The 25,325-nt window shown below is 37.2% G+C and overlaps 1 protein-coding gene across 1 annotated transcript in view; it reads left to right on the forward strand.

Moving 5' to 3' along the window:
* The window catches only part of LOC127029899 (macrophage mannose receptor 1-like), a 33,601-nt gene extending 13,337 nt beyond the window's left edge, over nt 1–20,264 (forward strand). Inside the window, exons 11-30 of the mRNA XM_050915712.1 lie at nt 340–488; nt 1,536–1,735; nt 2,042–2,169; nt 2,791–2,878; nt 3,348–3,483; nt 5,604–5,642; nt 5,749–5,912; nt 7,041–7,108; nt 7,536–7,636; nt 8,295–8,437; nt 9,590–9,695; nt 10,510–10,706; nt 12,359–12,461; nt 13,123–13,355; nt 14,537–14,702; nt 16,278–16,430; nt 17,925–18,041; nt 18,312–18,479; nt 19,673–19,708; nt 20,065–20,264. Coding sequence (XP_050771669.1) covers nt 340–488; nt 1,536–1,735; nt 2,042–2,169; nt 2,791–2,878; nt 3,348–3,483; nt 5,604–5,642; nt 5,749–5,912; nt 7,041–7,108; nt 7,536–7,636; nt 8,295–8,437; nt 9,590–9,695; nt 10,510–10,706; nt 12,359–12,461; nt 13,123–13,355; nt 14,537–14,702; nt 16,278–16,430; nt 17,925–18,041; nt 18,312–18,479; nt 19,673–19,708; nt 20,065–20,264 — 2,695 coding nt within the window. The remainder of the gene's footprint in view (nt 1–339; nt 489–1,535; nt 1,736–2,041; nt 2,170–2,790; nt 2,879–3,347; nt 3,484–5,603; nt 5,643–5,748; nt 5,913–7,040; nt 7,109–7,535; nt 7,637–8,294; nt 8,438–9,589; nt 9,696–10,509; nt 10,707–12,358; nt 12,462–13,122; nt 13,356–14,536; nt 14,703–16,277; nt 16,431–17,924; nt 18,042–18,311; nt 18,480–19,672; nt 19,709–20,064) is intronic.
* The last annotated feature ends 5,061 nt before the right edge of the window (nt 20,265–25,325 follow it).

Raw genomic sequence — 25,325 nt, forward strand, 5'->3', positions numbered from 1 at the left:
ATTCTTATTTCCTCCTTTTTCTGGAGGAAAAAAAAGCCCAATAAATACAGTATGTCTTTTCTAACTCAATATATTTTACACATTCATGTTTTCCAGTACTTTACTCTGAAAGAACAGACCACAGCTGCTTCTGTTCTGTAAGAAGCAATTTTTCAGTATAGCACAGCTTCACCTGCTATTGAAGCTAGTCCCACGGGTACCCAGTTAAGCAACATATTTCCATGTAAAAGGAAACCTAATGGAGACCATTCATTCTAGTCTTGTGTTGTCTAGGATGCTGAGAAATGGCAGACTAAGAGAAAGCTAGGCTTAATCCCCATCTGACTCCTGTCATTTCAGATATGAGCAAGCGTACCTGACCAGCCTTGTTGGTCTGAGCTCTGAGAAGTATTTTTGGATTGGTCTCTCAGACATGGAAGAGCAAGGGATGTTCAAGTGGGTGACTGGTGAAGGTGTTCTGTACACAAACTGGAACGCAGCAATGCCTGGTACTCTGCCATTGGAGTAAATTTATGCCACTAGGCATCTTTCTGTGCTGTAATTCTAAACTGTTTCCCATCTTTGCTAAAACACATCCATGACGACATGCATGAACATCCTGCCTTTGAAATAGGAGTGTCTTTGATACATGTACTCAGCACTGGTGAGGTTGCACCTTGAATACTGTGTTCAGTTTTGGGCTCCTCACTACAAGAAAGACATTGAGGTCCTGGTGCGTGTCCAAAGAACAGCAATGAAGCTGGTGAAGGGTCTAGAGCACAAGTCTTATGAGAAGCCGCTGAGGGAACTGGAGTTGTTTAGCCTGGAGAAAAGGAGGCTCAGGGAAGACCTTATCGCTCTCTACAGCTACCTGAAAGGAGGTTGTAGCGAGGTGGGTGTTGGTCTCTTTTCCCAAGTAACAAGTGATAGGACAAGAGGAAATGGCCTCAAGTTGTGCCAGGGGAGGTTTAGATTGGATATTAGGAAAAAATTCTTCACGGAAAGGGTTATCAAGCATTGGAACAGGCTGCCCAGGGAAGTGGTTGAGTCACCGTCCCTGGAGGTATTTAAAAGACATGTAGATGTGGCACGTAGGGACATGGTTTAGTGGGACTTGGCAGTGTTAGGTTTATGGTTGGACTCGATGATCTTAAGGGTCTTTTCCAACATAAATGATTCTATGATTCTATGATTTTCTATGATGCCATGAAAATATTTCTTTTCTGGCTCCTCATTGCTTACAAGAGCAAAATCAAACTGAGCAGAAAGGGAAAATCCCTTCCAGCCTGGGCGACAGGCTGCCAAATCCTTGCAGTGAGTGGCATAGGAAAGCGGCAGGCAAGTGGTTGTTCATGCACTTGTAAAGCTTTTCAAAGGGGAGGGAAGATGATGAAGGACTCTGCTTGCTGGTTTCCTCTTCTTACAAAGCTCCTCCTTTCAGCGGACACTACACTTAATATTTCAAACAGTCTTTTGTAAATGAATCACATGAGCTGTAAAAATGTCAAGGGAACCACTTCAAAACAAATTTCAATTTTCTTTTATATCTCACAAAGGGAATGAGGCCGGTTGTGTTGCCCTAAGGACTGGAAATGCAGCTGGACTATGGGATGTTCAGAACTGTGAAGTCAAGGCTAAATTTCTCTGCAAAAAACTAGCTGAAAAAATCACTCTTCCTCTTGCTCCTGAAACCGTTTCTGATTCCAAATGTCCCTTGGGTTGGGATACAAGCAAAAGCACTAATTCATGCTTCAGAGTAAGTATTTTTTTTTTCCAATAATCCTACTCATGAGACAGAAGAGCACCAAATAGATAGGGCATCTAAACTTCAGAGAATGGCACATTATTGCACAAATGTAGTAAGCTTTTACACAACTATTCACGGAAATCACTGCAGTTACCACTCTATCAGTGATACGTAAGGTTATCCAATTAGCATACTCTTTAATCCATATTATATATGATAATTGTAATGGAATGTTTTCCTATTTTGCTTAGCCAAGGCAGCCAGCAGATTTATTTTTAACATGCTGTAAACATAGTGTTCTACCTGTATCTATAGGTTTTTGTGAGAGAAGAAAACCAAAAGAAAACATGGTTTGAAGCCCGAGATTTCTGCAGAGAAATAGGAGGAGACTTGGCTGCCATTAGAAGTGAAGAAGAGCAAACAGTGATAGAAAACTTAATAATGTAAGTAAACAAAATATCTAATAACTGATATTTTGGTGTAACAATATATTATATAGGAATAAATGATAATATTCTTGAGTTGCTCCTGAGATAATTAGTTGAAAATCTGTATCTGTTTATCATCATAGTCATAAGAAAAAGAACTGAAAATGTTTCATATGGGTACCATTTTCAAAGACATTTTTGGAGTTCCTAAAATTTGTCATCATCTGCAAATCTTTTAGATTAAAAAAACCCAACCCAACAACCAAATTGGTTGACTGCTGCTCCTTCAGACCCATTTCTAAGTTTGTTCACTGAACCATTTTGAAACTAAATTGTGACTTCCAGCAAACCTGAACATTTTATTTCTCAAAGAACACTATAATCACATCAATGAAGAAAAACAATGTGCTGTGTTTTCAACACAACCATTTGCAAAGTAGAAAATTTTAAGGTGTGAACTTCATTTACTTGCTAATGGGAGTTTGCTGACCAACAGCATTTTGTTATTTGTAAAATTTCTACTCTATTTGAAGTCTTCAATAAGTGTGAGAGTTATTGTCCCACATAAGTTGCAAAATTTAGCAGAGCTAACCACATGCATCCTCTTCTTCCATTATACATTTTTTCACACTCTAGAAAAAAACCCCCATCATCTCAGCCTTTCTGGATAGGTTTGCAGTGTTTGGATCCTGATGGTGGGCTTTCCTGGAGTGACGGATCACCGGTGAGTGTTTGACCTTGCCAGTTTCTTTCTGTTCTGACTTTTTCGCTGTTGGAGCTGTTTCCATGACTGGTGTGGATGAAAGTTGTATAAGAATTCCCAAAAATGTCTACCTTGCCACTGGGTAACTCTAAATCATTATTCTTCATACCGGTTTGGAAAAGAAAAAGGCCAATAAACCCTGAGGTTATACCATCACAACAGTGGTAACATGGAATACTAGTTACAGCTACAGAGACTATTATCTAAGTGGCAAATATACGAGAAAGGTCTCCCCTAAATTTTATTGGTCTCTGGTGATACATTGCCATGTTTCTTTCCCCTGTATTGCTTTAATAGCCCACATAGGCTGCACAGCCATAGGAGGAAAGTAAGGAGTGGTTTGAAACTTCACTGCTACTTCTCTTTCCTTCCAGACTACTTTTTTCCCTGTATGATAAGAATAGAAACCAAAGCTGTGTTTCTTCTGTAGGTGAATTACAAGAAAAATCATTATTTTTACAATACTGCTTTTGAATATTGTGGAGCAATCAGTGAAGAGCATTCCACGTCGTGGATTAAGGTGCACTGTGAATACAGTCATAACTGGATTTGTGAAATAAAGAAAGGTAGGTTACTTTTTACTCTAAACTCACATTAGGAAGAAATTTAAGCTGAATCTCATTCTATCAGAACAGGAAGTTCTGCAAGTTACATGCTGGCAGAATATTTGGTTGATTTCACAGGAATTTTGCATAAAGAAAAATAGGTCAAGACATAAATACTTTCAGAATACAACATTTCAGCGGTTAATAATAAACTTTTTTTTTGTTTTATTTAAAAATATATTATATTATAAGCTTTACTGAAAATATACTTGTTTATGTAATTATAGAATCATAGAAAGTAAGGTGAAAGCAACCTCAAGGGCTTATCTGGTAAAATCCACTGCTCTGCACAAAAGCAGCTTTTTATCAAAACAGAAGCTTTGACTGACATGAAACTGTATGTTTCTTGGAACTTTTACTTGTAGGGAATTTCCAAGCTGGGGGCTGAGGGGGCAGAGAGGGAGAAAGAGAGGATTACAATTTGAAAAAAAAAAAAAAAAAAGATTAATTTAAATTTCCGTATCCTTTGTGAAATGAAACTTCACTCCTCTGCTCAGGTGTAGCTAGAATGCTACACAAGGACACATTAGTCACCTACTCTAATTTAAATAAGACTACCAGCATTCTAGAATCATTCTCTTTGTAAGATGCCATGAAAAGAAACTCCTGTAACAACAGGCTTGCTGTAATGAAAAGGTGGCAATCCAAGCTTCAAAATTTATATACTTTAAGACAATAGGCAGGCTCACATCTTCCTCTCATACTAGTAGCAAAATCTTCTATGTTTATACTTCTGGGTTTTTTTTTTCCAAATGTAACTACTGTTGAGAAAGATATTCAGCGAAATAAGAGAGGAATCAATTATAGCTTTGTATTGAGTTACACATTTTACTTCCAAGACTAACAGAAGTGCTGCTTTGGTGGCTCCCTGGGTTCCTTCACAGAAGCAGTAAGGGTTAATGTTTAAAGTGATACTTTTCTAAATAAGATCTTTTCTGTGCTGGTGAATTATTCAAAATAATCTGATTCTAACCAAGGCACATTGTCTCAGTTTCTCGTACTTAAAAAGTAGTAGTCATAGACATCTACCTCAAAGACATGTTGTAAAGATAACTTTCCTAGTAACTTCTTTTGTAAGTCCTCACCTGCATGAGCAGCACAACTAAAAATCATTAGCAAGTGTCAGTAGCAGTTGTATACTGTTAATTATTATTAGTGTATGAATGGCAGAAATTATAGCCTGAAGAAATTACCATCATTAGTCAGCAGTGCATAATGTCATACTAAAAGATGCTGAAATAGTCATAATACTTTGCACTTCCAGAACAGACACATATTTTTTCTTTTAAATCTTTTAACCAATCATACAAGAGATTATTTTTAAAAGGTGACATGACTTTTTTTTTACCCCAGCATATGTGTCACACACTTCATTTAATGTAATTACACATATAGCAACACAAACATTACAATGAATTCCTGTGGAAAAAAATTATAAAGGTGACGTTTGTTTTACATTTTTATAGTTCTTGGCCTTGCATGTTTAGAGAAACATTGCTCCTATATCCCATTCTGTGTGATGTGGAAATTTTTCATTGAAATTATTTCTCAAAAGCTGGTGGATTTTCAGTCAAATGTGATTCTTCACAAAGTAGTTTCACAGAATAAAAAACCTACACAAACAAATGAATACAAATAAAATTTGAATTACTTTGAAGCAAAAACTTGTTTAGTATTTGAACTTCTTGTTCAAATACAAGACAATGTCCATAAAGAATCTCTTATTATTGTGCGAAGTATACCAACACTGACATAAAGTATTTTCACTCTTTAGTTTTCTTTCAGAAACAAGTACTCATTCAGACTAACTTCAGTCACCTAATTCAGGCAACATTCAGGATGTACAAGATGCACTTACCAAAAATCTACCTAGACAGAGATGTAGGCCTGTAATGCATCTGTTATTCCCTGAACATCCATTTTTTCTGTGCACCAAAGATACTATATAAATATATCCTGCATTGAATATGTAAAATATGAAAAATTGATAGACATGAAGCTAATTTCCACTAACTGAACATTTATACTGGCTCAACATTTGGGAAACATTTTACATCTTCTTTTTTCCCATTTCATTACAGGGACACCCTTGAAACCAGAACCTCCGGGCCCTTCTGCCAGTAAGCTTCTGCTTATTTTCTCTTATCTAAAGGGTGGTATCATGTAACAACACCAGCTTTGTGTAGGAACTGTGAAGAATACAGAGATTCCTCTTCTGTGTTGCAGTGTATGAAGTCACGGAAGATGGCTGGATTATAAAAGGAGACAAACAATATTTTTTCAGCACAGAAAAGACCTCTATGGAGAAAGCCAGAACATTCTGCAAAAACAATCACGGAGATCTTGCTACTATTGGAAATAATAGTGAAAGAAAATTTTTGTGGAAATGTGTAAGAGGAAATTTGGCTATGTTATACAAAGTATGGCCTATATATCCTGCTGCGTATGCTTGTGAAGTACAGGAGAATGTGCTTGTTGCATAATATTACTACATTTTATTACCAGTAGATTTAAATGTTCAATCAAAAAAATATTTATTCTACAGAATAGAGCTTCTCTTTAGGAAAATGAATACAAAAGAATTTACTGTTTACTAGGGTGGGTATATTCTTGTATATTCTAATCTAAACAGAGTTCTGCCCATGACCAAATATATATAAGGAGCAATGAACAGGCAGATTAGGTGTATACTGAGAAAACTGTCCTTTTGACAGGGTGGTTACCTCTCATCCGAATATCATATTCTAGAATACAGTGTTACATGTAGATGTGAGGCTACTGCCAGTGTAGCTCTGATGGTCACATACCACATCATGCTGCTGAACAAAACAGCTTTTCAAAGAAAGGTTTAGCCTGGTCCACGTCAGGGACTGACGAACTAGGACCTTCAAGAATTAGTTCTCCTGCAACATGTAGCAAAACTTCATGTATTTCAAGGGCACTGCCTACACGCTGCCTGAGATGGTTCTGATGGGCACATGACAAAGCCGTGGCAGGGGCATGCTAACAATTTAATAGCATGGATGTTGCCTCAAACCTCTGCCATAATCCTGTTCTGTTTACTAATACAAAAGTAGCCACACAACCTCCTTTTGGTTTCACACTATTAGATGCTTGCTTTTATTACGTGGGAAAGGATGGGAAAGGAGGAGAGGACAGACAGCCTGAGACACAGGAATTACATGGCTGCTTAAGAACAGGAAAGTACCAAAAAATTTTATACTAAATTTTTTCTCAAGTCTTGCTTGTTTCTTTTTAAATTGGTAACACAACTTTGAAAGCTTTGATCATACCAGTAATGCAGTCAAAACTGGGAAAGCAGCAATAAAGATAACAAAGCAAAAGCATGTGTTGTATGGTATTTACTTCAACAGGGGTCCTCTCTCGTGACTACACATGATCATTTATACAATATGTATTCACCTATCTGCTTTCATAGCACAAAAATTACACTTTTTTATATTAGATAACTACTAAATACTAGAAAGCACTAACTAAAAGTACATTTTTGTGTTTAGATCTTAAAAAATGGCAAATTGAAGTCATATCTCATAGGATTAATTCAGAATGCTGATCAACAGTTCAGGTAGGTAAACAAGCTACATCAAGATTCATAAAAAGTGGTTGTAGAAGTTTTGTAATGCCAGAGTTCCTTCAGAGGGACCACTGCAAGGGATTTAAATGCAGATTCAGAGAGTTATATTGCATGTTGAAATGTGTGCTCTCTCTTGGTTTAACTACATTGTAAAAACAGTTTTAAATGGCATTTTTATAGGGAATATACATGCTATGAATACTTCTGTTAAAAATAAAGGTATTTTTGTTCTTTGACTTGACATGCAGGGATTTCATTATCTAAGGTCTTTTAATCCTAATGGAAACTCAATTTACAGACAGACTCAGCTGTAATTTTGAAAAAAAAATATTTTTAGCATGTTAAGGTAGATTTTTCTGAACTGTTCCATGAACATTGTCTGAGCAACCACTACTGTTTTGTTGCTGTTTTTTTTCAGTTGGATGGATGGAAGCCCAGTGCACTATGCAGCCTGGGCACAGGGTGAGCCCAACTTTGCAGATGCTCAAGAAAATTGTGTGGTCTTAAATGAAAAGGATGGTGAGTTACACAACTTTTTTTAAAAAGTATTTTTATGGGCACTGCTCTTCCCCTGTTAAAAATATCTTGCCAACTTTAGTCCATTTTTTCCTAGCAATTTGGGAAAACATGCATAATAAAGTATAGTCATTACATCTGAGGTTTCTTCAGGGGCAATATTAGCCATAAAAGTGGAATACAAGAAATTGATTTTAATGGGGAATGCAGGGACAACTTGATCACTGATTTTTCAACTGCACAAACAATATGTTCTATGCAAATCAACAGCAAATTGGTCTTTCAAAAAAATAATTAGAGAATAGTTAGCAAAGGAATAGAACATATATGGAGTTTCATATTTTACAGTGTTTTCACTGATAAAGTGTTACTTTACACTTGCATGTTTCAGTGCAACAAAGCTGTTCGGGTGGGTTCTACTCAGAGGTCACGGAGCTGCCATATCAGCCATCTCGTATGGCCACTACTCCCCCAGTCACAGCAGGACCAAAGTCCTCCTGTAAGCAGTGATGATGGGAGGTAGAGTTGAGCTGAATGAAGCATGTTCTCTCACATTCCCAGGCAGATTGCTTTTGAACCTACAAGCATGGAAGCCAGTTCACTTTCCCACAAATTTCAGTCTTATTCAGTGTCTTATTCTCTGTATATAAATTGATTTCAGGCTTGTGGAATGATGTCAGCTGTGGTTTTTCAAATGGCTATATCTGTGAGAGGCACAGAAGTTTTATAAATGCAACACTTCCTTCAGCAGTACCTTCACCTCCTGGAGGATGTCCTGAAGATTGGCTTTTATTTAAAAATCAGGTATGATAACATCCATCTACGCACAATGATATTAGTCCTTGGGAAGGTACTTAAAGATATACAAGAGGCCTTTTGTCTCTCAGATATCTTTGACAGTGATTATCCAAAGTTGCATTAAAAATTGAACCAGTTGCCTAATTCTTGCAAAATGGTGGTTTTACAGATTTTTAATTGTTTTCCTGAGAAGTGGTCACCTGAGATACATTGGAAAAACTGTTCATCGTATATACTTACAAAAAAATTGAACTGAATTCAACTGAAAGCACCAACTATAGCATAAAATCAGTCATTTGAGCTGGAACGAATCAGAAATAAAGCCAAATTTTTCCAAACAGGCTTCAATATAATGCTTGCCTCTTCCCAAAAGGGACAAACTTGATGTGCTTATTAAGTGAGGGTTCTATTTTCTAAAATATACAATATTGTTATGAAAGCACCTACAGATACTCACACCAGTGGAGTTTATGCCAGTATATTTTTTTTGCATTTTTGTTACAGTCGTCAGAGTTGTTATTTTCCACAAACTAGGCGAGATAATTCTCTGACAGTGCTACTGGCATGCCACAGAGCAGAGGGCGAGCTGTAAACATGGAGATGACACACTAGGCACACTCATAATTACCAAAACCATTTCAGGGTGAATGTGTATTGGTAATGTGATGACTACACACTTTTTAAGAAATCATGAGTCATATACTTCCATTAATAAAAGAGCTGTAGAATGAAAAAGGCTGAATACACACATGAGAGCAAACTGACCATAGGCTCTAGGTCAAAGATGTTTTTCAGAAAGTTCAGATAATTCCACATGAAACCCTGGGCTGGGCTTTTCTTATAGAGTCAGCACTTCTTTGTCTTATACTAATGACGGAGTATGGCTTCTCAAAGTTAGTTAACACATTAGATTCTCATCAGACTGTGGTTTATAAATGTTTGAGTTTTGTTGTGACTTTCTCAGTCCCTCACAGAAAGACACAGAGTAAATTTAAAATTTGTGAATGGTTTTGACTTGGTTCCAGAGCTGAGTCCTTGTTAACTTTGGAAAATTATTTTGTGGGTCTGAGTTAGGCTAATTTCTATTTAAACTAGTGTAATTCAAACCTAAATTCCTTTTGATTCACTCACTAACAGTCTATACTCATTCTTCCCTAGTGTTACAAATTTTTTGGGTCTTCCTATGAATACTGGCATACTGCAAGAAGAACCTGTATGAGCCTTGGAGGAAACCTGGCGAGCATACATAATGAACAAGTACAAGGTATAGTGCAACAGCCCTTTACATAATAGATAGCATTTACTCTGTATACAGTGGTAATTTCCTGCAAAGAAGAACACAGTAAAAAGAGACAGTATGTAAATATATGTATTTTAATATGTATACTCAACACGGGTTATATGGCCATGGTATGAAACGTTTTTGGAAGAACTGGAACCATCTGTCTAGGGCATGCTAGTGATGTTAAGGGTTGCTTCCTCCTGTTCCATGCAAACTGCTTTACATTATTTATAGGGTATGAATTAGCATAAAATAACAAATCCAGACCTGGTATTTGTAGTTTTAGACACCGAGAAAGAAAAAGAATCCATGGTCTGTTTCTGCCAGAAATAGAAAGGGATATATTACTATACCTCTCTGAAATGACTGCCTAAATTCTGCAACTTCATTCAGCAGTAGAATGTCAGAGGAAGGCACATTTTCACCTTGCCTATGTTCCCAGGCTTCCATTTGCAGCTATATACAGCTACACATTTCCATCAGTCAATCAGCTCATCCTGAGTGTTGAAATCAGTGAACTCATTAGATAACACGGTGGACAGGCAGGTTCTTTGTATCTTTCCTCTTTCCAGTCTTGCTTCGTAGTTCCAAATACTTTCACTCTTTGAGACTTTTCACAGGCAAAGGCTTGGAATAACCTTGAAATAATAAACTTGGGTAAATTTCTGATCAAATGCTAATTAAAGTGTATTTACAAGAATTTAAAGAACAAAATAGTTAAGGAATTGTTTATGAGCTGATGTCTTGAATGATGACCTGACATGTTCATCTTCTTGTCTACTGGCTTTTTTCCCAGCTTTTCTCACTTACCATTTGAAGGATGTTTCAAATGATCCCTGGATTGGGCTGAATGATATACTCAGTGAACTCAACTTTGTTTGGACTGATGGAAGTGCTGTCTCCTATACAAACTGGGCTCCAGATTCCCCAAAACTTGTAGAACCCGTTTTGTTTCCCAGTCTACATCCAGAAGACGGCCACAATCTGCAACAGGTAAATACTGCTTAGCATTTACCATCAAGTTAAATCTGAGGAGCAATATCACTTCAAGTAAACAGCTCACTTTTTGCTACAGACATTGCCTCAGCCTTCTCCCCAAGTTGTTCATCTATCTTTACACTGAGATTAGCGATAAAAAGTTTCAATGTTTGAGTATTTTAGCTATCATCTCAGAGCACAAAATGGCATTGTCGCAATTTTGCCAAAGAATTTCACAAAATTGCAGTGATGGCCAGATTGAATAAAGATTGGATAGATTGAATAAAGTTTTCTTTTTCATAGTAATTTGCTGTTCATTTTGCAGAGAATATAAATGCAACATTAGAATTTTAGAAGTTAACACACGCTGGAAATATTTTCACGTTTGACAAGTTAACTCATGTTTGAAAAGGAAGGAGGAGAGGATGCAAGAGGAAAGAGTTCAATTTTTTCCTACTTCTTCCCTATTTAAAATTGTAATTGAATTGCTAAGGGCCAATAGATGTCAACTACTTTCTAAACCAATCAGACCCTCTCCACTGCTAGCCCTGAAATTAAACCTCAGAATGCTGTAAATAAAATAGCATTCTACATATTCAGACCAATATAGACAGATTTGCACACCCACATTGCCTTTCTTCCATTTATTTCCATATCTTGCTTTCAGAACTTGCCCTTCACATTATGTTATTCCACTCACTGTCCACCCTCCCTTCATTTTGGTACCCACACCTCTAGAGAATCCAGAAATCATACCTCTAGACAACCAGCTTAATCTGCACCTGAGCCAATTCATTCTCCTCTTGCCCCTCTAGCCATTGGCCAAGGCATGCACGAAGACATGTAGGATACAGCACAATACATAGCTCCACTTTACTGCAGCTCTAATAATGCGCCTGGGAAATATCAAGCGGGGAAAAAAAAAAATGTGCAAAGCTACATTCTACTTTTCTCCATCACCTTCAAGATACTAACAGCTATCTCCTTCAGAGGATCCTTTTACAAGGAGTGAAATAACATCAAAAAGTTACTCAAGAAACTAGAGTCAAGAGCCACTAAAACAGGTGTTCCTAAAATTTCTGCATGGCAGCTTAGTAGGCTGTTGCAGGTTGTAATAAACTTGAAGTTCCAGCTTCTTAAGCACTCAGCACCTGATCTGGTGTAGCTGAAAGAGAAATTCTAAGAACTAGAGCTGATGATAACTCTGTCAAGGACCATCATTCAGACGATTCTGTAAAGAATAACCACTATTTAAAGTTGGCTTTGCAAGCCAAATACAAAGCATAACCTCCATGTATTTTTATTTCATTCTTATTCAAAAAACTTACCGACAGTCTCTCATTAGTTGAGACAGAAGGTGTGACAGAAAGTTCTTGAAAATAATAGTGCCTTTCAAGTACGTCTCCTCAAAAATAACCAAATGAACAAGCAGGCTGAGCTGAAGATTACAAAGATTTACAAGACAGTACCAAGGTGGAGCTGGCCACCACAGAGGAGGCCAGAAAGCACAGAAAAGGATAAAAGGAAGGTGTTTCTAGAGTTGTAATACAAACCCTACAATATCAGAATGCAAAGAAAAAAGGAGTGAAACTACCCTGGGGGTTATAGTACTTTTTTTGGTAACTTCTAATATCAATGTACTCATATTCTTTCCCTTAATCCAACAGTTTGATTGTGTTTCTCTGAAGAGAGGTCATGCTGATGACACAGGAAAATGGAACAATGAGGAGTGTTATAAGTCCACAGGGTATATATGCCAGAAGAATAGTGGTGAGTTCTGTATGGCTAATCTTGAAATTTATAACACGAGGATTAAAATCACTTTTCTTGTTTAACATGCTTTAGTTCTGTTATCTTTTTTTTTTTTTAGCTAAAGGATCAGTAAAACCTAAGGGCCCATCTTGCATCCCAGTGTTACTTTGCTACGTTTTGGAGAAGGGAATGATAAATAAAATATCAGAATTTAGGAAAGCAAAATGATTTTATTTTTAAAAGTGTAATTAAGTAGCCAAAAACCACAAATGTTTTAATTACATAATGATCTATAGATTATCATAACTGGTAAATTTTACATTTATCCCAATAAACCTGATGATAGTCACAAAGCTGCTAAGCCGCAAAGAGTATTTTGAAAACATGCAGGGTAGTTTTTGACTGATGGGGTGAAATTACCTCTGCAATATGAGATACTGTGAATTTACTCATTCAAAATTGTCAGAGGCTGAAAATGTATGTCTTTCATCCAGAAATTTCACTGTTGTTTTGAAGTTATCTGTTACTTATAAACAACTAATAAGAAGGTGTTCCATTCCCTTAGCAATTTTCTACTAGGTTTGTAAATAATGAAGACGTTACTCAGCCGCTCAAGTCACAATACACTGGCCTCCAGGTTTAACTGTTTTCGGGTGTTTTTTTCTCCTTATTCCTACAGATCCTGAACTCTTTAAGTCATCAGCAACAGTGCTGGACTTCGCTTTTGACCATTCTGGTGGCATTAGCTATTCTGTCACCCGTTCCAAAATGAATTGGGAGGAAGCACAGAAAAACTGCAATAACAATGCCTCAGAACTTGCCAGCATTTTAGACCCATATAGCCAGGCACTGTTGTTCTTACTTGCACAGGAATATGGAGAGCCTCTGTGGATTGGTCTTAACAGCAACGTGGTAAGAACACATACATTACATACAGGTAGTCATGCTGACACTGGACCTGATCTTTACGCTCTCATCTTGTAACCTGTAGGAATTTCTGCCAGTGTAGTGCTGAAAACATGTTACATCAGTACAGTACCCATTTACACTGGAGTTCTTCAAGTAAGGCTCATACAGTGGAGAATTTAATGAACTAAGAACTCTCACATGCTTTAGCACAAGGAAATGCTCCTGCAAACCAGTATATAACAATGCTGTGTGTTGTCTGGAGTCATTTAAAGAGTCTTGAATAAAATCTCCCACATTTTGAGTTTATTTTAATCTAAAAGACGTTCCACAAACAACATGCATCCTGCCCTCCTGCCATGTGTTTATGTACCTCAGTGATCAGTGACATGATATATCTCAGGTCACACATCTGAGACCTGTGAAGGAATGGTTTTCACATGTGTATTTATGCTCACACATTCTACTAGAGTAGTCTTATTTATGGTAGCAGGAGCAAAATACAGTTGTGGACAGAAATGGGGTAAAAATTAGTTAAAGTAATCTGGAGGCTATATGATACGGTACATATCGACCAATGGATATATTTTCTCATTTGAAAATGCAATTGGTGTAATTGCTCCCATTAAGAAGTTAGAATATTACAGAAAAAAAATCGTTGCTGTTTGTGAGATGTCTACATCAGTTGTATGACAGGGGAGGGCGAACATTTGGATGGTAGGTGTGTTTTGACATGCCACACTCTTCCCCATGAATCACAGTCGTAACTACAACAAAAGCGATGGCGATCAGCGCTGCTTATTAAGAACACTCCCACCCACACTCCCATTTTCCATGCAGACCTTTGGGTGGTCGTACCAACATGATGTCTTATCTGACTCCCAGTTTTATGCCTTCTCTCATGCCCCCTTTCTTTTTTCCCTTCCATTTCCCAATGCTTGAAAAATGCTCTGAATTAATGTTAGATACTTTTTGGAGGGCAGAAAAAAAATCATTCTGCATTCACATTTGTGGATAACAGACACTGCACGTTTTGTTGCAGTTAGCATTTACAAGCACAAAAAGGGGGCATTAGTAAGCATATGATTCCATACTGGTTACATGAGAGTCCTCTTGAGGATTCTGTGTAGTAGCTATGTATGTCACTCTCAGCAACCTTGAAATTACTGTATAGATTTTGCTTCCAGACCAATGGCAAGTATCAATGGATTGACAGATGGAGATTAGTTTACAGCAAGTGGTCCAGCGGGGAACCAAAACAGACATTAGCATGTGTCTACCTAGACACTGATGGCACCTGGAAGACAGCTTCTTGCAAGGAAAAACTCTTTTCTGTCTGTAAAAAATCAGATGGTAAGCAACTGAATATAAATGCTTTAACTAGATGGTGTGTAGATTTATCAGCTGTGCTAAATATAATAAGCCACTGGAAAAATACTTGTTTTATACACTAGCATACAGGAAGACATGAGTAGCTAAGTAGCTATAAATATTGACATGAATTTTTCCCAGAAGTAAATCAGTTCACAGTAATAATTACCAGAAGCCTAAGAAACAAAGGATTGAATACTCATTAATTTCTTAACTATTCATTCTAATAGGAAAAATAATTCTCTTGCTATGAGATCTGTTTTGATTAGGCATCAGATGAAATTCTGTATCCAGTTTGGGGCACCAAAGTTTGAAAAGGCTCTCAGTCAACTAGGCTTTTCAGATGATCAGGAAACAAGAATTAAAAGGAAAGATTATAATTGGAGCTGGACAAAAGACAAAAGAAACAAAAGACTAAGAGAAACCAGATTATCAATTTTAAATATTAAAAATGAGCCCTAAGAAATGGAATTAAATTCTTCCCTATGTCTGATATGAGTTGGAAAGGAGTAACAACAGACTTAAATACAGCAAGGAAAACCTTCTAATTTTATCAGTACAGAAGCCCTTAATAAATACTTTGGACAGGTCAGGGAATCTCCATCACTACAGGTTGCTAAGAACAGACAGGACAAACATCTGTCAGAAATGATATAATTATATATCAACTTCATGTCACCTGTGAGCACAAGGATGAAGTAAATAACCCCCTGAGGAGCCTTCCAAGCACAAACTTCTATAATTTCTATGGAAATAAGTATAAATATGATTTCACAATTTATCTGTATTCTTGGTTTTGTCAACGTTATGGAAGATCTTGAATCACTAGAAAATTTAAAATTGCATGCAAAATTACATTCTAAGATGTTGTAATTTGACAAAAATCCTCATATTTTATATGTAATGTCTCTTTCTACTTTAATATTCTGGAAATCTAATTTGAGAGCTGAATGTTCCTTAATAGGGAAGGAAATAGACTGTAGAAGACTCACAGGAAGAAAATGTAATTTGGCAGAACATTTAATTTTCATTCCATCTGCATTTATCTTCTCATCCAAAATCTTCTTATTATATCAATCACTATGGAATTTATTCAGGGTGCAGTTTAATAAAAAATCCTGCAAGCCATATTTAGTTATACCAACACTTTCATTCACAATCACAGTTTCTGCCATAAGGTTTTGATCCTGTCAAAAAAGGAGACTGAAGTGTCCGAAGACATTTTAAAAATAGCAATGTTAACTAATTAGGCAGATACTTATGCCAGAAAACCACCTGGATATTTTATTGACTAGAGTAATTACCAAAATCCTCATTAGACAGAATCTATACTTCTTATAGACTAGTGTATCTTCCTAATCACCTTGATAAATAAATATGAAGCAAAATATGCTCTCAAACACAAAATCAAAGCCATATTCAAATCTTTTTAGAACATGCTTCATTTCTTCTATGATGACAAACCTAATATAGTCTGTTTAGTTTTGTCTTACTAGTATCATGGGAAAAACAAATTTTATAAAATAACTGGCTTCCAACTACCTGATCTCTTATCAGTAATGGCCCCTACTGAGCCCCCACAACTTCCTGGAAAATGCCCAGAATCAAGAGGACACAAATCTTGGATACCTTTCCATGGTCACTGCTATTACTTTGAGGCCTCCAGGAAAAGAAGCTGGTCTCAAGCTCATCAGGAATGTGCCCGACTAGGTGAGTGTTTTGTTTTAGAAAGATTGAAGATGCAATTAAACACATAAAATAATGGATGATATTGCTAAGCAAATCTTAAATTACGTTAAAATTTCAAACTTAATGCTTTTTAGCTTGCTTTTCTGAGCATGCCTTTTCACAATAAAACTAAACTTTGTCAGAGACAGAGGCATCTGATATCTCAAATACCAGGTGAAATATTAATATCTCAAAAATATGAAATTCCTACTAGTTTTATGGGAATCAGTAATTGGGTAGGCAGATAAACACTTTTAGAGTCCCACTAAGGCACAGATTGCAGGGTTAGCTTTCCCTTCCCCAAACAAGAGGGAATCCACACACAGTATAAACTAAGAGACACAAACTGATAGGAGAGTTGTCTGTCTTTGTTAGTTCCAGGGCACAGTTTATTAATTGGATCTCACTGGCTGGACAACAAATGAGATGGAGGAGTCGTTTAGCTTTCATGAACCAGTAAAACACACCCAGCCATGCAGCTCCTGCTCTGGAACAGCCTCTGATCTGGAGAGAAGAGCTGCCTCTGGATCAGGGGAGAGGAAAAGACACTTCACATTTCTGATTTCTCCTGACTGTTCACTGAGAATTGCTGTGATGCAGCATACGTTTCAGTGTGAGTAAGAATAGGGAACATCCTATACATTAGCACTATACGTCTGAGTGATAGCCTTTTAATTGTAACAGAGAATACAAGGATTTCTAGCACCATTTCCTCATATGTATGAAAACACTGACCTATGACTGAGTAAACAGAAAAAGTAGCTTTGCAAAGGCATTTTACTTTACAGCTGTGTGACAACACAATTCCTGAAACGGTTCTGTAGAATGATAAATCACATAATTACTAGAAAAAGTAAACATTACACTAATAACCAGAATGAAAGGTCGCATTTGGACACTGGTCCATGTTCTGAATTCCTACACTTTTGCCTACATGTTACCCACTGCGCAGGCCGGGAAGGTGGTAATTTCCTGATGACCCCAACACAGCTTTGTGTATTTGTAATGCCAGGGCATGTGGCAATTACAAATCAACTTCTGGACATCTTCTAGACCGCAACCTCTAGCTGCTTACACATCCTATCTACCCTTGCAGTACATAGCATCAGGCACTGCCAAAAATGCTGCCTAGCCACTGGTGGGTGACAGAGCTGTAGTGGCAACACTTTCAGCCTACTTGCATCACGTTCTGGAGTGTGGTTGGACCTGTTCAAAAAGTACTGCAGGAGAGCAATTTTTCTTCTCTAAAATACCAAAGGCTAAACAAAAATCCATGTCTTCGTGCTGATTTGCATCCATACAGCTCACAGTCATGCTCAAAATACAACACAGTGATATAATAAACATAACAAGACTAGTGAATATTACGTGCAAGAATCAGTGTCTCTTATATCTTTTTGCGTATCTTTCATGTGTTTATTGACTGAAGCTGTAAGAAAATGAGACATTGTGATGTGTTCATTAATATTTTTTCAGCTGCTAATTTGGTATCAGTAGGAGACTATACTGAAGCAAACTTTCTGTCAGACACCATTAAGATACTCCATGGAAAATCACCGAACTTTTGGATAGGGCTAAAGGAAAATGATGGAGGTAATATCTTCAATATTTAATCATACATTATCATACCATACAAAATGATGATATGTTATATTAGAAAGAAAGCAACTTTGTATACTTGAAGGTAGACATATATAAAAATTGTACAAAGTTTATTTCAAAGCATGCTTACATATGCTTAGAAATGTAACTGAAACATTTAACTACCTATTTGTGTTATAAATTTTTGTTTTCCCCATCACAACTTATTCTATCTGTTTAAAGCCCTGTATTTTATACATATATGCTCATTTTAAATATTAGGACAGTGGGTATGGACAGACAAATCTGCAATGGATTTTGTCAACTGGCAAATGGGAGAACCTTCAAACAAAAGGCATAAAGACTGTGGAGAAGTATGTGCGTTGTCTGGCTACTGGAACACCAATGTCTGTTCTTTCAAAAAAGGATATATCTGTAAAAAACCAAAAAGTAAGTAATATTTCTAATACATTAAGGTTAATAATGCCTGATAATGTATTTTCATTGTATAACGTAAAAATGTAAAACATATAGGTTTGCGTGCAAACCCAATAGACCCTAACAGCAGGATTCGGCTGCCTAAATACTGAGGAGCCCCACATGGCTTCCAACTGCCTCCTCAGAAGGCTGCATCTCCCATAAGTCCTGTAAAATTACCATCAGCCTCATGCAGCCATCATGAATACTTCAGACCCCTATGTTTAGGCAAAAGAATGGTCAAAGACCACTCATTTTTTAATAAAAAGCCAGTTTTCAGTAGAATTTTCCCTCAAATATCACACAATCTAAGCTCAAAAGCAACATCTTGTTTAATTTCAGCTGAATATAATCTCAAAAAAATAAATCTTGTTCTCATGAGTGCAATGAAAACTCTGTCTTGTAGAAATGCTGGGATTGGTGATTTCTTTCATTACTGCCCTCTGAGCTGATGGATTAGAGGAATACGATAACATACATTCTTGTGGCACTCTTTATCTACAGTATGATAGAATCATGTTTAATAAAATGCTGGTACTATCCTGATAGCAAAATTATCATCTGCAAGAAAATGCATGAGTTCGATTACCAACTGAGATTAAATGAAAGTGGTCCAGAACATGAACATTTTGTTTGGTTAAACTTCATATTTCTGTTCACCTTTCCCTTACCTGCTAAGTTTTAGAAGTGCAGTTACCATAGGAACCATATCCACACGGAATGGTTCTCTCTGACAGAAAAGGCTAAACTCAGAGAAGATCCTTTTCAGCTCAAGTAAAATACTCATGATACATCTCTAACACTCAAGACCCCCATTCAGGAAATTCTTCCTGTTTGAGAAAACACCTTAAAATGATTAAGGATTCTGTGGGCAGTTTCTCAGAAATGAACGTATTTGAAAACACTTTTAGAAATAACAGAAATCTGACTCTAATTTCATGTCTTGTTGGGTATCTCGACTGAGGAGGTCACATGCTCTTGGAATGAAAGAGCCAATCATCCTACTAGAGGTTTACACATGCTTAGCTCCATCTCTCTGAGAGAGCAATTGTCACCAACAAGTGGATTTAGGGGGAATTGTCAGGAGCATCTGGACCTGGGAAGTTTAAAATGCTTCATTTTTTTTAAAAGCACTCAGAATAAACATTTTATTTTCCTTCCAAAAGCTCCTGAAAACACAGAGATGTCAACAGAAAATACAGGTAAGCATACTTCCTTTTAAGTAGAATTATAAGGAGATGCTCAAATACAACAACAATATAATTACGTAGTTTCTAGGTATTAATTTTGAGAGTATTTAAAAATAAAGAGTCCATAAACTTCATCTGTATCTAGATATAGGAAATAGAGGTTATTCTGAAGTAAATAGGGTTTTGATCAGATTTAATTATAGTTAGTTTGGTTTTCTTAGTAAAAAAACCCACAAAACCACTTGTTGAACTGAAAATCTACATGCATATTGCATTTGTCTGATTTCTGGTTAAAGAAATCCCGTTTATTACTAGATTCTGAAACCTCTTAGGATCAAAGGTGTTGATTCCATTTCATTCACTTACAGAAGGGAAAACGGAGAAAGTAGTTCCCGCCGGCATTATTTGGCTGTTCATTCTTCTAGCCCTTTCTATAGTTGGAGCTGGAAGTATAATTTATTTCTACTCGAGGAGGAAAAGACAAAACCTACTCCATATTTCAACCAGAATGAGTGGACCAGAAGCAATGGTGGATATACAGGAAAAAGACGCACATACCGACATGTAGTCTGACAAAATGCCCGTATGTTCCAACTAACAAAAAACAGCCTATGAATCAGTGAAATCTTACGCCAGCTTTGCATCTTCCTACCCAGATAATAGTCTCCTCTCTTCACAAATATAAAGTTCACAGATTTATATAAATACACACACATACATACTTCCTCCAAAATTCCCTTCAAAGTGTTACAGAGTTTCTTTTGTTTAGTTTGGGGAGTATACATATATTTTTCACATAAATGAGCATGACTGAAAAGCTGGCTCCAGAGGTGTTACGGGAAAACTCTGACAGATATTTACTATGTGAAATTATTTTATTTAACTCAATATAGAAATTCTCCTTTTTGCACACAGGGGAAATCATTACTCTCATCTTTACATTATTTTTTCCTGCTGTATTACTTCAGTGTTATCTAGACTATGACAGGAAACACTGCTCATTTCAGATTTTCAGCTTCACGGTTTATGATACTATCTTTTCATTCATGTAAAACCTGTTATAATACCTGCATCTGTGGATTAAATGTTATTTCCTTACCAAAAAATAGATGGAAAGAGGGAAAAAAATTGAAGAGACTCCTTTATTCCTACTTCTAGTCTGAATTTTGGGAATAATTATGCCATTTCCTACAGCCTTGTACTCTTTTATTATTCTGTAAATATCAACATTTTTCTGCCAGGTTCAAATTAATAATAAAAATACAACAGTAGATGATCTTTCCATTGGGTTTTATTTCAGTAATGATGCTTTCGGTATGCAGAGATGCCCCTTTTTAAATCCAAGCATGTATAATAAATGGCTATCTTATACTGCATTATGTAACCCTCCAGTTTAGAGTAATAAAATCACTGATGTACTTTTTGAAAATAAATTCTTCTATTTTTTGTTGTAATTTCATTTGATAATGTACTGCCTAGATCCCCTTTCAGCTTTTCTTCCATTGTACACAATAGCAGTGTTTGCCTCCAGGGGCAGTTTATCATTTTGCCTATTTTAAGACACGCATCATCCCTCCTGAGTTACGAAAACGCCTTTCTCCAAGCCACAGGAGGGCACTTGGCACTAACAGGCCTCAGTGAAGAAGCATACGGAGGAGCAGGGCGAGAGTAGAGGAGCTTCTACCAAATATCTGTAACGGGAAACAGATTCTCTCTTTGGCCCTTCTGTGAGAAGTGTAGTCAGAATTTCTTACCCTCTCTCTATGCTTAATGTCTCTGACTGACAAAAAGATGATGCCATGCTGAAGATCTTTTAAAGAGAAGAGAATATCTGGAATAAGTGGAATAGGTTTTTGCACCAGGACATCTGTGCCTATGCCTGAGCGGCTTGAGAACACACTTGTATTACCTCTATTATTTATCTTTTTTCTAGCTATCCAGTAAACAATAAAGGCTCCTAAGCAAAAATGTTATCGACAACTACTTAGAATGGAAGTACCCCCTTCCTTTAGGAATACTTACTTCAGTTGTTTTACCAAGGGCTATCTTAAAACATGGGGCACCCCTGCTAACATGTTTCCTCCTGAGCTTTCAATTTTTTCCCCTGCACTCCTTTGCTGGATAGACACACATTATTCTACACCTTTGGCTAAGTAAGTTTGTAAAGAAGTTTTACCAATCACAGATATAGAAAGATGTCTACAGATTGTACGGCTTTCCCTTTCTGGTATGACGTTACTTAACCAAGAGACCTGGTAAAAAAACTCAAAACCAACACCAACACCACCCACCCACCCCCAGGTTATTTAAAATAGAGTTAAAAATTAAGAAAACGAAAAGTAAATTTTACAGTTAATGTGCTTTGAACACTTTGTAAAGCCCAGAGATAAAAGCCCTTAGATAAAAAGAAATTCCTTAAATTACTATAATAAGTCCTGTAATACCAACTCCTGCGATAAAGAAACAGTCACTGCTATTTTCAGGAGAAAATAGGAAATAGCTGAGAGAACTTTACATAAAACTGTGCAAACAAGAAAAACACCACCTGCTTCCCATGGAGACGACTAGAGATAAAACTGTTTCCTGGTATGTGCTACAGAAATCTGGGAATACATAGTCATGCTTGCCTTTTGGATGAGTAAATACTGAAAGTGCTTTTCCTGTTCTATACCTACAAACAGTAGAGGCTGCTGGATACTACCGTATATATGCCCAGCTTAGTGAAATTAAAATTACCTTTCCCAAAAGAAAAAAGGAAACATACAATAGAAGAGACTAAGTTTTTTAAAGTTATTTGTAAGTTAACTGTAAAAATTGGGAGCTCGTAACAGAGGTATTCTGGTGACCAAATTCACCACAGCCTAAGACCTCCAGAGGAAGAGCCTGGCTGGTATCACCACCATGCAGGAAGCACAGAGAGCTCAATAGTCAGGCTGCTCTGCATGCCAGCTATCTGTGTTATCATATGAAAATCTTTTGATATACATACATTTTTATGTACAGCTATTTTGTAGTTACACTGAACATCATGCCTGAACAAGAAATGGACAGGATCACAGGCTAGGCATAAGGTATGCTGCTGATCCTCCTGCAAGATACTGAGACACTGCAAAGGCTGATCCAAAGTGCCTCTTACAGAAACAGGACAGAGAGCACTGTGGTGTGAACAGCAGTGAAAATAGGTGAGGGTAAAGTGAGCCAGTGCAGTGGTGCTCGCACCTGGGGAAAGGGCTGAGAGGAGGGCCACAGCCCTGACCAGATCTGCTCGCGTCAGGCAGGCACTGTCATCGTTACCCACTGCTTGCAGCGCAGGAGAGCATTGCCATAGCAAGGATGGGTCATTCAATCTCCTGAGTCAAACAACTGAACAGCCACTGGGGCAGAGACCAATGCGTCTGAACACTCTGACTCCTCCGTATTTGTCTTTTGGACTTGATACTGGATATGACTAAGACATTGGCCATGCGCCTCATGCATTGCTTAGACACAGAAGAGGGCTGGGACAGAGTTAACTCTCTTCTCAGTAGCTGGTACAGCGCTGTGGTTTGGATTTAGTGTGAGAATAACATTGATAACACGCTGATGTTTCAGTTGTTGCTAAGTAGTGCTTATCTTAAGGACTTTTCAGTTTCCCATGCTCTGCCAGCAAGCAGGTATACAAGAAGCTGGGAGAGAGCATAGCCAGGACAGCTGACCCGAACTAGCCAAAGGGATATTTCATACCATAGAACGTCATGCCCAGTATAGAAACAGGGGAGAGTTGGCTGGGAGGGGCGGATCGCAGCTCTGGCATTGGTCAGCGGGTGGTGAGCAACTGCATTGTGCATCATTGGGCTTTTTGGTTTTTTTTTTTTCCCCTCTTCTTTTTTTGTTATATTCCTTTTCATTACTACTATTATTATTATTATCATATTTCATTACTATTATTGTTAGTATTATATTTTACTGTAGTTATTAAACTGTTCTTATCTCAACCCATGAGTTTTACCTTCTTTCCCGATTCTCCTCCCCATCCCACTGAGCGCTGGGTGGTGGGGAGCGAGGGAGCGGCTGCGTGGTGCTTTGCTTAGCTGCCGGCTGGGGTTAAACCACAGCAACTTGGTTAAACTGCACAGGGCAGAGGAGACCCTCACCCCTTTCGATGCTTAATCCCAAATCCCAGTGTTTCTGCACAAGTCAGTTGTTTGCATGTTTCTCTTTTTTCTTCAAAAAGTCCTATATACTTAAAACCACTGTCAGTTCAGTGCCTGGGATAAGAAAAACACTGCTTGTTATGAATGCCTCTGTTTAAATTAGCTTCAGAGTGGAGAAGACACCCCAGCACTGCTGTCAAATATAATTGTTTATACTGATGTGTGCGCGTGTATTTGTGTAGGATTTTTTCTCTCATTTTCATAAATAAATGCTGCCTGATATTCCTCACCAGTTTCTGAAGGACACACCACCTCCTCTGTAACTAGACTGCGATAATTTTGTGACAGGAAAATGTAATTCACTAACAGAAATACAGAATCCTTAGTCTTCTTGCAGCCAAAGGAAAGGTTTTATTTTTCAACTGTGGCCACAGAAGAGTTGGTATGATACTGTGTTCGAAATACCAGAGTTGAAACACAGGGATGTATGGAATGACAACTAATTTGTTGTCTCAAAACTACTAAGTCAGCTCTCCAAGAATTAATCTTATCAGTTTTCTGTGCTAGTTTGCTTTTGCATCTTAGAACATTTTATATCTAATACTACTGCTACACAATGGACTAAATTGTTGACAGAATGGAAAATTTTAGTATAGACAACAGGACTGGCACTGCTGGTTGTAGTTGGTTTGATCTCTAAACTTTCCTGGTTGCATTTACGTTGCAAGAGAAGGACCTGCAGTAGCGTCACAGTGAATCATGAGCCCTTGGAGACAGCAAATACAGTACCCAGGATGATAAAACTGAGTCCTCTCTCTCAACTCTTCTAGTATCCGTCAAACAACAGATCCTAAAAGGAGTCATGAAACAATTCACCTTCTTGCTACTGTCCATCAATTATGCATACACTAATTTTGATTAATTAATTTATATTCTGCTACCTGTTTATTATAGCATTTAGAAGGTATCAGTGGGCCTACTTTTCTCTTTGCTGACCTTTATAAACTGCTGTATGTAGCAGGCTGGACCAGATCTGGGCCATCTGGTTTACACATTCGCTTTATGAATTATATGAAATTTGTAACATGCAAATTCATTCATTACAATTATAAGTTTCAGCCTTTTGAGTATTTTAAGCACTTTAAACATTTAGGAAAACAGAAGTAAAGTGTACCCTGTTATACTTTAAGGGTTTTTTCATTACTTACATATTTTAAAGCTTCACACTTGCACAAAGCATAAAGACTGAATCCAGGTGTTAAATTGCTTATTACAATAAACTTGTAATCTTCACATTTCTGCAAATAACCCTACTGTGTCTTAAGAAGAAGACAAACAAGTTTTGTGGAAATGGTTTCAGGCTAGTTTCAACAGTCACAGGAAGAAAAATTCTGGACACATTTTTACATAATATTTTCCTTACTTTTCATCATAATCATTTGCAATGACAACACAATATCTTTCATACATAGGCTCAGCTATGTAAGACACTTGAA

The sequence above is a fragment of the Gymnogyps californianus genome, chromosome 2 (genome assembly GCF_018139145.2).
Source record: "Gymnogyps californianus isolate 813 chromosome 2, ASM1813914v2, whole genome shotgun sequence".
NCBI classification, from domain to species: Eukaryota; Metazoa; Chordata; class Aves; order Accipitriformes; family Cathartidae; genus Gymnogyps; species Gymnogyps californianus.